Consider the following 13,801-nt stretch of genomic DNA (forward strand, 5'->3'; position numbering starts at 1 on the left):
TGCCAGCGCGCGCAGGGGGGTTTAAAAACGGTCCCATTCTAATAAACGGTCCAAGGAGGCGGAGTGCGCGCATGCGTAGTCCGGCGCGACGGCGTTGCTATGGCAGCAAGGGCGCCGCCATCACTGGGCCGGGCCTAGAGGAGCGGAGTCGGATCCTAAGAAGCGAGGCGGCCCGCCCCATCCCGGCTGTCTGCCTCAAGGCGCGGGGGCGGTGATCCGGTGTACGCTGCACGCTGAGTTGTAAGGAGAGAGCGGCGCACGGCGCTGGGCGCCGCCCAACGGCCGAGCGGCTGCCGGCTCCGCGTGCACGAGCCCCGCCCCTCCCGCCCGGCGCGCGCCTCCGGAGACCCGGAAGCACTTTGCGGTGGCGGGGACACCTCAGCGGCTGTCGGAGGTTCTGCTTCAGCCCCATCACCGGTCCCGGCCTCGGTGCCCACCGCTGTCCTGCTGCTGTTCAGTCGTCGCCTCCTGCTCCTCATGAAGCCCGTCGTTGTCTTCGTCCTCGGCGGGCCCGGGGCGGGTAAAGGGACGCAGTGTGCTCGCATCGTAGAGGTGAGGGCGACGGAGCGGGCGCCGCGCTGGTGGGAGGGGGAAGGGGGGGGGCAGCGGGACTGCATATCCCAGCATGCCCCAGGGCAGGGCTACGGGGTGCTCTGCGGGCGTTGCCGCGGGGCACTCTGGGGGTTGTAGGCTGCCGCGGGGTCCGGCCCCAGCCGCCCTCAAAAGCTGGGGGAAGGTGGCTGCATGTGGCGGCCGGGGCTGAGCCGAAAGGCCGCGGCGCTGGGTGGCGGTGGGTGACAGTGGGTGACACTGCTGCGGCTCGCAGGGCTTGAGGGCTGTGCCCCGTGCAGCTGGCAGCGCGACGTGGCAGGGAGGTGGCTCTTGTGCTGCTGCCAGCGCTGCACCTTCTGAATGAAGGCTGCTCAGTGCCGTGGTAGAGGTCAAAACGTGTTCTATAAGGTTATTGCTGTTCTCGCTCTTCAGCTGATGCTATAGGGTGAGGTTTCCTGCTGTATTTTACCCATTTTCTGTTTTCCAAATACGTTTTGACAGCCCTGTGAGGAAGAGCAAATGCAAAGACAGAAAGGTGCGTATTGTATTTGGGCACAAAAAAAAAAAAAAAAAAAAAAAAAAAAACAGCAGTAATTGCACAGTAATCCACATTATCAGTAGATAATTACAGAAGTGTTTAATGCCTGGATGCTTCCAAACGCGTCTGTGTTGGATTTGTATGTTTTTGTTTTTGTTTTTCCCCCTGAGCAGCTGTACATTCTCATTGAGATCTGCAAAGGTTTGAGGTTTGTCCATACCCACGCTGAAAGAAATGACAGAGCTGCAGCAGTGCCCATGTTTCTAAATCTATTAACCAAAGGAAGAAACCAACCAAGGCACAAAGCCCCAGTGCCTGATACAGGCATGTGTGTCCTAGTTCTAATGCTGCAGGTTCCCTCTGCTGTTACATCCCTATTCTCTGCATGGAGGAACTCAGTTACATGAATTTGATCCATATGATCAAATGATGGCATGAAAAATGCCATTACGCAGAGTTCTGAAGGGTTTTAACCTCAAATTATAGACTGTTATTCAAACCAGCTTATTCCTTCCATTAAGTGGTGGGATGAAAGGTTCACAGCATTTGTAAAGCTTTTTTGGTAAGGTCAAATTCTGTCCCTGGTACATAGCAAACAAATGAGCTTAAACTGCAGGGAATTTCTGTAGGCTGTCATTAAAGGCTTCTGCCAAACCATGAGCGGAGCCTCAGGGCTGAAATGCCTCATGTGGCTGTTGCCATGTGTTTAGGAGTATAAATGCCTTTGGCTTTATAGGTTAATATAATTTGGTAAGGACCGTGTTGATAGGAATGAGTCATTTCTACTCAAACTGGAGCTGCAGCTAAAAATGGAAACAGAATTCACTTTGCTTGTACTGTGTTTATTTTCTTTTTGAGGCTAGCAAGAGAAGTCCAAAAGCTAATAAACGCAGACTTCCTCTAAACCTGCACATCCTATTCACTGCATGAGAAGAAGCTCCTGACATCCTGTGCAGGAGTCGCTGGCTTTGCTTTTTGGGAGAGAGTCTGAGGAGGCCTGGGCTGGGGTGAACCTGGTGGAAAATCTCAAAAAAGAGCTCGAGCACAGACATGTCGATGAAATGCAGTTGAGGTGCTGTTGAGCAATAGATTTTCAAAGCACACACCTTTGGCCTGGTCTTCACAATCTCCATGAGAGCCCTGATGCAGGCAGTTGAACAGCCTTCATGCAATCAGTGCTGCTTTCAGATTGAAAGCGTAGTTTTGTTTGGATTTTAGACCCTGTTGGCAGCTTTCCACAGAGCTATAGCTGAGTCATAATAAACCTCATTCATCCTTGTTGTATAAATGGACTGATTAATATTAGTTTACATTAGGAATGAATCTAATCCCGTATCTTGCTCTAAATCTGTGCTCAATAAAAAGTCAGTATGCGCTATAAATACTTCTCAGTTGCTGTACATTCTGGAGATCTGGGACAGAGCACATCACATGCAGGAGGCTCGCCTTGCTGAGCTGAGATCTTGTTTGATTTTAGCTTCAAGTGGTCTTACTGAAAAACAACAGCAGCAGTGGAGTAGAAGTCAGATTGGAATCAAAATCGATAAGGTTGGAAAAGACTACTTAGATTGTCTAGTCCAGTCATCATCCCATCACCATCATGCCCACTAAACCAAGAACAATTTCTGATTGTGATTGTTTTACTGACTGTTCTACGTTGCCTGAAAATGAAATGGCATCAGTCACAGTGCTTGAGAAATACAGAATTCACCCACAAACCTAAATCTCAGCTTGTGGAGCCCCTCCTAGGGATGTGTTCCTGTCATATTTGGACCAAAGTGGAGAAGTGATGTGAGGGAAGAATTTGCAGTAACAAGTGGGAATGAGTATTGACACAGTGTACAAAAGGGAGCAACAGGTAAGTGATGAGGTTTTATTATCTTTGCAGTTAAGGTTTAAAGAGGCAGCTGAACCTGCCTGCTTTCTGCTGATAGGGACAGAAGGCATATATATTGTGTGTGTGCACAGTGTTGTCACAGAAATGTAAATGCAGTAGAAATGCTGCTCTAGACCAATTCTTCCTATTTATGAAGAGATTAAGCAGAATTCCCTCAAGTTCTTGTTCTCTCCCAGTTCTGCAGATGAACTTCTGCCACCTCCCACAGTTAAAGGAGCTTCTGATGTCACCTGAGATTGGTGCATAGCTTGTTGGGTGAGGCACAGTATCTGAGAAGGTAGTTCAGATGGCATGTGAATGCAGGTGCTTGAGATAAATGCCATGAAATGCATGAAGGTTATATTTTTTTGTGATGGTGAGATCACTGTGTGCGTGCAAGACAAAATGAATGTGTTTTATTGCTGATTTCTGAACTTTGCCTCACAAAAACATTTATGGTACAGTCAAGGAAAAAATACCTTATTCCTCACATCTGAAAAAAATGTTGAGTTCAAGTTTAAATCTTTACAAACTTTACCTGAAGCACAAAGCTCTCTTTGGGGGGGAGGGAAGCATAGTAACTAAGTATTTAGTCTTCATTCTATGCAAGATTTCAACTGATAGGATTCTTTTTTTTTTTTTTTTTTTTTTTTTCTGTTTGTTGTTGAGTGGTTTGGTTTCTTTTGTTTTTGTTTCAAAGTGTCTGTGGAGGTTTGGGGTATGCACAATATCTTCCTCTGAGCACACAAAAAGTAATCAGTCTCCACCACAGGCCTGTGCTGGATGTTTGTATTGAATTCCAAAATGAATCCCACCAAGTGGGATGCTGAGCTTTCTCCTTCTGTGAGTGTGACTGTTGGTATCCAAGCGGAGAAAGGTGTGAAGTTGTTTTGGGATATATGATAAAGAGGTTCTCTAGGGAGAAGAGAACTTTGGAAAGAACTCATTGTTTCAGGAACACTCCTCTGGAAGCAGCAGTAGGTTTAGCTTTTGTTGTCATGTGTTAATTGCCTTCCGGAGGTCTGTTGAGAGACAGCATTAACTTTCTTGAAATAAAAACGTTTTATAAGTTATTTACTTAAAACTCAGTTTCTCAAACCTCTTCCAAGAGTGCCAAGTATTGGTAGCCCAGTTAGCTGTGAAGTTCTCATCACTGTTTGCTGGAATGTGAGTTCTTCTTCCTGGACTTTGGAGCTGTTTTGATTGTTTAAATCTGTTTTTCTCCTCTAAGGATTTATTCCCTATATGCTTCCATTTCACAGAATGCAGGCTTCCTCTCTGGGCACTGAATTTTGGGCTTACTCAACCTTCTTATTGAGCTCAACATTCCTGCAGCAGGGGTGTTCTGTTTGCCCCCTCTTTCCGGAGGCTCTGTCAGTGGGATCTCCTTTGTGTGTTTTGTTTTGTTAATGTGGTGTGGGTTTGTGTTTTTTGGTGTTGTTTTATTTTGCCTTGTGTTTTGTTTTTCCCCAGAGGCAGAAGCACATCTCTAACTAGGAAAATAGCTTTTGGCTGGAACCAAGCGGACAGGAGGGCTGCTATTGCAATATGATTTATGCCCTAAAGTTCTCTTTCCACGTGTTGATGGTGCAGACAAAACATTTTAGGTTAAAAAAAAAAAAAAAGTATGAGGACTGTGTCCTTTCCAAGGTTCTATTTTTATTTTAACTAGTTCTCCAGGAGCACACCTGAGAAAATATAGCAAACTGTGGTCCTTTGGTAAGATTGCTTAAGGTACGGCAAGCTGGAACTGAGGCAATAAAAGTTTGTATTTTGTTTGTTTAGCCCTTTGACTTTCATTTTTCGGATTAACAATGATAAGCCAAGATAGGATTCAAGGTCAGAGCGGTGATTCATTTTGCTTTTTCTTAGCTTCTGCTCACTCAGGGAGGTTTCATACTCTCTGGATACTGCTGTGTTGGGAAGAAACTCTTGTGCCCTGTGCGGGCTGGCAGTGGGAGGAGTCGCAGCAGCTGATCTGTGCTGCTGATCCTGTGCTACTGCACGGAGGAAATTGCTAGAGTGAACTCTGCCCTATTCAGGAGTGGCACAGATATGACTCATCTGTTCTCATCTGTAGTTGATATTAATCTATTTATTGTATTTACAGTAAGTAAAACTTGTTCTGTCTATGGACTGTCAGCCAGGATTTGCGACTTCTCCATGTTTGCCCTGCTGAGTGGGGACTGCCTTTTCCAGGTCTTGTATAAAGAACAAGCAAACTGTGGTTCCCTCTGTTTTATAGAGCACTGCTAAATGGTGTTCGAAGGAAAATCTCTCAGCTGGGATTGTTGGAGATTTGGACTTGCCTTTCTACTCCGCTGTGACCTTTGAAAGCGAAGGAGGAAGGTGTCTGCATTGGTGCTGAAGACAGATGAGATTTTTGCCTTTTGTTGACAGCTAATTTTTGTAAGAGACTGGATTATGGTTCCCTAAACATAAAAATATTTTTGAAAACAATGAAAAAAGCTTGTTTAGTAGCTGCATACTGATTTAGTGTTTTGTCATAGTAGAACATGCCTGCCAGCTGGCGTAGTGAAAAACTTATCTATGAGATATATCTTAGAATATTTTCTTTTCTGTTCTCTAGTCTGAAAATCTGTTCAGATTTTAGGTGCTTGACGTCCAACTATATTGAATTTTTTGGTTTAAGCTAGTTTCTGACTTAAGTTGTCCTTTCAGCCCTCTGCTAACGTCGTGAATCTAACATGTATGCATCCTTTAAGAACTGAAGAAACTGCTTTTTTATTATTTGGAAGCTACAACCATCCCTTTCTGATTGCAAAGAGAAGGCTTAGGCAGTGGTTGCTGTAATCCCCAGGATGGAGCTTGTTGCAAGATGTACTTGGCGCTTCTGGAAGTCGTGCTGGCACAGTGCAGGCTTGTAAGACGTGAGTGCCTTGCCCCAGCTGTTGTGCAGGAACATTGCAATCTCTTTTGCAAGCTCTTGGGGAGGCTGAGATTTGGTCCAGCTCAGGACGCGTGCTGAGGGTTTGTCTTGCCTGAGATGAAAGAAGACATTGTGTCCTGGAAACGTGGCTTCATTCAGACTGGCGAGGGCAGCATGAGCACTGCATCTCTGAAGCCTGCTGTGTGTGGAGCAGCAGTTCAGCCCCTGTCTGTGCTGGTGGTGTTTAAGCTGACATGTTGTTTTTGGCTCCAGCGCTCCATGCAGTTAACAAATAGATGTTTTGCCACTGAAGGAGAAGTTTGTTTATCTTACTGCCTGGCTAATACGTTCTGAAGGTTACTCTGGAAGACAATTTACTATTATCCAAAACAACTCCATTTATACAACAGCACTCTGAAGCACTTCTATCTTTTACTTTCCCGTTCAGCCCTTAAGAAATAATCCAGCTTGCTGTTGCAAATGACAGAAAATTCCAAAAATTGCCTGACTCCACTTCCTTTTTCTGCATGAGAAGGGACATGCCAAAGAAAATCGAATGGCTTGGTAATCCTCTGAAACAGAAGGGATTATATTTTCCTCCTGTTTTCTTCTGCATAGGAATTTAATGTTAAAAATACCATCGTTCTATAACTGTACAGAGAAGTCCGTGTTAATTTAGGGCTCGGCAGAGTAAGGTTTCCTGCTTAAGAGAAAAGATTTACTCTGGTTTACAGTGTCTGCAGTCCATAGTTAATATGCAGATTTGTAGTTAAATAAGCATATCCAAATGCAATGCACATGAAAGCAGGAGTACAGTGAGCTTACAGAGGATGTCAGCGGAGGTTTTTCTTCACAGTTACTTAAAGCAAAATCTTATTTCCTTTTCTTTCCAGATGTGTAGCATTTTGGAGATTTAGGTAATTATATCCCTTCTTAAATTATGACTATGCAGAACAAACTTTCCACGCTTTTGTGGGTGAAATTGGAAAGCAACAGAAATGTTTCTAAAGCCACTTAGTGGGTTGTGTAATATTTCTGTTGTACTTAGTCCAGTCACCAAGTTTGTAAATCCCAAGTTCACTGCCCTAACATGCATTTAGTCACATTGGTTATCCTGTTCAGGCACCGTTCTTGAAATTTGCTTTGGAAGCTGCTGCAGCCAAGCTGATAACCCTGAAGTAATTTGCTGCTGTTTTTGTTTTGTGTGAAAACTGTAGGACAAGTATGTATAGGTGTATTCTGTTTGTGGTGTGTGGCTAGCTTAGCTGTTTTATTGCCAGTTTAGTTTAAGTATTCATCAAGGAGATGTCTTTATGCCTGTTTTTATGTAGTATACTTGCCCAAGGAGTGTGCTTGGTTAGTTTTCTGGTGGTATTAAACGAGCTGAGCAAAGGGTTGTTTTGTGCTCTGAATTTTCCATTATAACAGCACATCTGTGTTTTTTACAACAGCACATTTGTAGCTTTGCACTAGTTGTCTATTTATGATTGCACATGCCTGAGAAATTCAATTATAACAACTTTCACCAGCATTTGGCATTAGCAAAGCTTTCAACTTTTCTTTGAGGTGAAAGAAAAGGGTCGTGGTGTTTGATGTTTTCCTGCATGCTGATCCCAAATCAATAAGCTTGGACCTGATCTCTGCTGTTTGCAGTCCATGGTGTTAAAATGTGTTAGTGGTTATTGGTCAATAAATCAGGTCATGATTTAGCAAGTGAAGAAGCTAAGCAGTAAAATTATGCAGGAGGGGGTGTAGCTCAGAGAGAATCTGGAGTTTGTTAAAGGTCTCGTTGTACAATGCTGCATTTCTAGAAACACCCTGGGGCTTTGAGACCGTCATACTCCCAAATGTGACAGTGCTGCCTTTGGAAACAGGACACGAATGTCTGTGTTTTGCCCAGGAATCTCTCATTGTGCTTTCTGTGCATCCTGAAGGGTGGAATACATCTGTCACTAGCAAGCTGCTATTTCCTGTACTTTTCTGTCGTAATACAAAGGTAAATGTGGCTGATACTGTCGACTGATGTAAGTTTGCACATATTCAAGGCTGTCTGTGCCTGTTTCTTTTGCACTTTTCAGAAGTACGGCTACACGCACCTTTCTGCTGGCGACCTCCTTCGAGACGAACGGAAAAGGCCAGGCTCACAATATGGAGAACTCATTGAGAACTACATTAAGGAGGGGGAAATCGTACCAGTTGAAATAACAATCAGCTTGTTGAAGAGGGTAAGGAAAGGGCCGTTCCCTTGCTGGTTCACTCCTGCGGACTAAGTGACAAAGCAGTGGCAGTATTTTGAAAGAACTGTTTTATCACAACAGTCAAGCTAAGGAGAGGAGAAGAGCACCTGCTAATGTTCTGTGGAAGGAAAAGTTCCAATCTTTATCCTTATTAGATGTCTGGAAAAATAATCAGAATGTCTCTTTTGAGATGGAAGAGGCTTCTTTTGCTCATTCAGCTGAACTTCTTTGGAGTTCTTTTCATTTGTATTAACTCTAGACCAGGCACAGTTTAGCATCTTGTACTGCTATGTGCTGTTACATGATATTGTAGAGTATAAACTTTTAAAGTTGGGCTTTAAAAGATTTTAAGCATAATGAAATAGTGCAGTCAGTTTGAAAGGAGCTCCGTTGCTGCATCAGTGAAGTAATTAGAATGGGTTGAAGATGAAACAAAAAAAAATACATTGTAAACCTGCAAGTTCTTTACAGAGAGAGTGGTGAGGTGCTGGATGGAACAGGCTGCCCAGAGAGGTTGTGGATGTCCCGTTCCTAGAAGTGTTCAAGGCCAGGTTGGATGGGGCCCTGGGCAGCCTGTCTAGTATTAAATGTGGAGGTTGGTGCCCCTGCCTGTTGTGGGGGGTTGGAGATTCATGATCCTCGAAGTCCCTTCCAGCCCTGGCCATTCTATGATACTGTGATTCTGTGCAATGGTTCTACAATAAATGTTTCTTAATTTAAATATATGAATACTTTAGAGGTGATGAAAGAATTGATAAATAGTTGCCTGCGCAGGAGGTCTTGATTGGAATTCTTTTGTCAGGCTATGGATCAAACAATGGCTGCAAATTCCCAGAAGAACAAGTTCTTGATTGATGGCTTTCCCAGAAACGAAGATAATCTTCAAGGCTGGAATAAGACTATGGATGGAAAGGCGGATGTTTCTTTTGTTCTCTTCTTTGATTGCGACAATGAGGTAATGAAGTGTGCTAGGCTGTAACTTCCTTTCTTGCTGTATTGTGAGAATCACTCAAGAAGAACAATAAAACTGTTGAGTAGTGAATCTTACAGTATTAGTAGCCTGGTGTAGGAGTAGAAATAAAATGTGGTCAGTGAGTTTCGGGGATTTTTGGCAGCCTGTTTTTGCAGATGAAAAACTGCAGGCTTTTGAAATAGCAAGTGGATAATTACACTTGGTATGATCTTGTACAAATAAATTACATTGAGGAAACAACTCAAATAATGGCGTTCTTAAGGAGAGTTTATAAAATCTTTAAATATATTAAACAATTATTTGATTCATGGTCAGAAGACACTGCTGTGTTTACTCTTAAGGATTTCAGAGTACTTGTTCAGTCAGAAATCAGTTTAATAGCAATGTTTTGGGGGTTGGACTCGATGATCTCTGGAGGTCCCTTCCAACCCCTACAATTCTGTGATTTTGTTTGCTTTAATTCTGAGGTGGTGACAGCATACATCTTAATTTTCATAGTTGTGAGCTGTGGTGTAGGTACCCAATGATCAACATTTTACTCAGCAAGTCATTAGATTTTAAGGACTTTTTGACAGTAATACAATTGGTCCTTTAAGAAATGCCATGCTGTGCTGTCTTTAAAATATGGCAGTGCCCTTGAGGGATAAAAAATGATACAAAAAATCCAAACGTCTTAATCTTTCCTCTTTTTTTGGCCCAGTTTTCTCATAAATAGATTATTGTTGAACTTAATTGCATACCACAGAACTTGATGCTTCTTTTGTTTTCACTATTTAACTCTGTGTGCATTCTGGGTTATGTTCATCGAATCTGGGCGGTATTTTGAGCGTCAGGCCTGTTTAGATGTTTTTCAAAGGTGTGCTATTAATTCAGGATTTTTTGTGTGTTCCTGCTTTTCAGATAGCATGTTATGTTCTTGGTTGTGATCGTCCTTTTGATGCTTATTTTGTAGATATGCATTGGTCGCTGTCTTGAAAGAGGCAAGAGCAGTGGCAGGAGTGACGATAATCGGGAGAGCCTGGAAAAGAGGTACTGTGTTCCAAACATTTCAGCTCTCTTTTCTTTTAATTCTATTATGTAAAGCTTTCTTTTTTTTTTCTCCTTTGCTTTCTCCTAGAATTCATACATATCTGCAGTCTACGAGGCCTATAATAGACTTATATGAGAGAATGGGAAAGGTTAGAAGAGTAGATGCCTCTAAATCGGTTGATGAAGTAAGTATATAAGCCAACACATATGGACGTGACAGTAGCAGGGTATGTATTGATGGTGTTTTTCTTAGATGTGTGTATGGCTGGTGAAGTCAGTTTGTTACTGGTGGAGGTTGTAGAACTTTCAATTTGGCTCTTGAAGAACCGATTGAGATGGGAATAACTAAGAAATTGATTTCTGCTTGAATATGAGCTAGACTAAACAGATTTGTGGTGTTTCTGTGTAACAGTTTGTTGTTCTTGGCTTTTTTTCCACTTTTGTGAACGTTGAAATACTTAATATTAAGTCCCCATTTCCTAGAACTGATTCAAATTTTTCTACTAAATAATTAGTAGAAATTCTTGGAAAATCATTTTTAATTGCTATCAATTACTGCATTCCGGATTAATTTCAAGTGACTGTTTACCTAACGCTTCATAAAACTAATAGTCTTCTCTTTCTTTTTTAGGTCTTTGAAAAAGTTGTACAAATATTTGACAAAGAAGGCTAATTTCCAGCTTGGAGGATCGTTTAAATTTCTGCTTGAATCTTGTTTGAATAGCTGCTACTGCAGTCCACGCTTTGTAATTGTTTTATGTTGGGTTGGTTTTTTTTGGTGTTTCTTTCTTTTCACATATCAAATCACAATTGGAAAAGCAGTTAATTAAAAATGGATCTTTTTTTTTTTTTTAATAGGAAATCTTTTCTTGTGGCTATAATTATGAGTTTTGTGGTTCTCCATTAGTATAAGTTCAGTTGCTCACACAGTTCTGTGCCTACCACAGGCAGCCCTTCTTGTTCCTTATTGCCACACACCTATTCTTCTTAATGATCAATTAAGCAGCAGCATTAAGCAATGCCCTTGTTTGTCTTTTGGATGCTTGGACCAAATTGAGGATACTGGGTTTTGGTTTTTTTTGGTTGTTTTTTTTTTTTTTTCTGAGTGTAATTTTTGTCACCAAGTTCTCTGTTATCCCCAGACATGGATTCTGTAGGTAAAACTGCAGTTAGTATGAGAATTTGCTTTTGTAGTTCCCACAAGGCTACTTAATATGCAGTTCAGCAATAGAATACAGAGTACTTAATGGAAAATGGTGCTGTCTTATGATTCTGGGTGTAAACTGTCTTGTAAATTCTTGACTACCTGGATTGACATGGCCCTGGGCTGTGCCTTGTCTTCATTTCCAAAATGCTAAGGGTATCAGTTTTTAAGTCAGGTCAGTATTTCCATTCTCATTTATTTTGAATGATAGTTTTGTTCTTAATTAGAGCACGGCCTTCACAAGGTGCGAAACTATTAAATAGTGTACAAAAAAAAAAGCAAATTCTTCTAACAGTTCTGTCTTTTGTAATAAGTAGAAGGGATTTTCTGTATTATAATTATTGCAATACTGTGTAACCGAATGCTTTAAGGTTTATTACCTGGGGAAATATTTTTATGGTTAAACTTGTGAATTTGTTTCCCTAAAATTGTATGATTTTAATAACTGTTTGTTTGAGAAGATTATAAATATTGCACTTTTGTTATGATGTGGCCAGCAAAAAGGAGGATATCTTGCAGAAGGAAGCTCTGTTCCCTTAAACAGATTTGATCCTGCTTTATCACATTCTCTTGAATTAGTGCAGTCAGATGCCATTATACTTGGGAGAAGCAGATAGCTAGCTGAAACAAACAGTATTTTAAATATTTGTACAGGTGTGTAATCCTGCCTTTTGCTTAAAGTAACCCCCTGTCCCCACCTCCCATCAGACTAATATGCACAGGTCTGTGGGGGCCCAACCACGCATTCCTTGCACACCCTGAGCTTTCTCTGAAGAAAGCCCCAGAAGAGTGGAGGATGTGTGTTTTAACTAATTTTAGTGATACAATTTGTCTTGCTACATTAACTGACACTGTAATTGGTGTGTGATATGCTAATGGGACTGCCAGTTACAGCTTGGAAATATTGGGGTTCAGCTTTTCTTCATTGATTACTCTCTATTTAAAGAAAGCTTTAAATTTAGCCTAGCTTCTAATGAGAATCAGATGCATTGGTCCTCATGCTGTGATCTGTTCTGCGCTGGCAGATTTGTACATGCATGAGTTCTCATTTTGCTGAGGTTCTTGAGGCTGTTGGACTGAGTAAGAGATAAGTACAGAAACAAAGGGTAAACTACAGTATCTTTTCTGGTTCAGTGGTAGTTTTAGCAGAGTACTGAGCACAAATACCTGTTTACTACTGCAGAGTATATGGACCATGACGACTGCTGTGAGTGTGGGAGGCTAATGCTTTTGCTGTACGGATTTTCCCTTAAATAAATAAATCATGGAATGTAAATCTTATTCTGTATGTATGCTGACATAGGATAGGATCCAGTCAAACTGTTTTAATGTGAAGGCTAAGATCAGGATTTTTTTTTCAAGAAGACTTCGAGCAGGATTCCTTAATCTACTTAGAGATTTAATAACTTTTCTTTCTAAGTTACTGGCTCTTGCAGATTCTGCTGGGAACAGAAGTTTTCTCATCATATACTTTTATGTATTTAAGTGCTGAAACAAGCAAAACCTTTATAGGAAAGTTGGTTTTGTTTTGTTCACTTTGTTTTGTAAGAAAGAATGTCTCAGCAGTATTGAATTTGGAGTGGATTGTAATGTGTCTGTGCAAAGGCTAGATATTTTTTGTCATTTTATTTATTTAAGATGCCATTAATTGTTGCCAGTTCTTTCAAGTTGGAGTTCACATTGAAATGAAGGTTAAAGGTAGTATGCCAATGTGTCATGCCCATTTAGCAGCAAAACTGTACGAAGAATTTGAGAAGATACAATAAATTTTGTTCTGTGGCTGAATATAAGTGTTTGGCTTACAGTTCTCTGCCATAAGGTGTATTTTTCATATAGTTGTTTGTGTTTATATATATATATATATGTACACTTTATACATCTGTCGTGCATACATACACACAGATGTATCTATAGAAGTTCAGCTTTCCCCATCAAAACTGAAGTCCTCAAGACCTTGTTTGGTAATGGATAAGATCAGGCTAATGCCTGTGGAATTGGTATCTTTTCTTGCTTGTATAGGTTTGTCAAATTGATTCTTACATTCTCACAGTGGTAGTGCTGGAAACTGTGTGTTTAAGGGAGCTTTTCTTTATTTTACAGTACTTATCAAATGTGTTGGTTGAGGACTTGCTATTGGACACTGGTCTTGGCTCTACTTCAGAAGCAACAAAGCTACTTTGGATGTCAGTGCAAGCAGGACTGGCACAGTGTGATGTGGTATTTGTGTTTATTTTTAAAAACAAACACACACACACACACACATACACACCAAAAAAAGAACCTGAAGGCTGCCAGGCTAATTTTAAGCCTTTGCATTTCACATCATGCACTTTATGACAAACCTCTGTTTATTCACACGTAGATTTTCAGTAAACAACATGTTGGTGTTAAAACCTTATTCTGGAAAGATTTGCACAGCAGGTCTGAAAGGGACTGGGAAGAGCAGAGAATTTTCCAGCAGTATAAGTATCTTTCTTCTGGTAAGACAAGTTAAGCAAATGT

General features: G+C 41.4%; 1 protein-coding gene across 1 annotated transcript; it reads left to right on the forward strand.

Moving 5' to 3' along the window:
• Nucleotides 1–343: 343 nt before the first annotated feature.
• Nucleotides 344–13,084, forward strand: CMPK1 (cytidine/uridine monophosphate kinase 1). Its single transcript, XM_042873539.1, has 6 exons — nt 344–552; nt 7,935–8,081; nt 8,896–9,048; nt 10,019–10,095; nt 10,184–10,280; nt 10,727–13,084. Exons 1-6 carry the CDS (start codon nt 478–480, stop codon nt 10,766–10,768), a joined length of 591 nt encoding a protein of 196 aa, XP_042729473.1. The 5' UTR covers nt 344–477; the 3' UTR covers nt 10,769–13,084.
• The last annotated feature ends 717 nt before the right edge of the window (nt 13,085–13,801 follow it).

This window comes from Lagopus leucura, unplaced genomic scaffold (assembly GCF_019238085.1).
Source record: "Lagopus leucura isolate 7727_CA_CO unplaced genomic scaffold, USGS_WTPT01 Super-Scaffold_100009, whole genome shotgun sequence".
Taxonomy (NCBI): domain Eukaryota; kingdom Metazoa; phylum Chordata; class Aves; order Galliformes; family Phasianidae; genus Lagopus; species Lagopus leucura.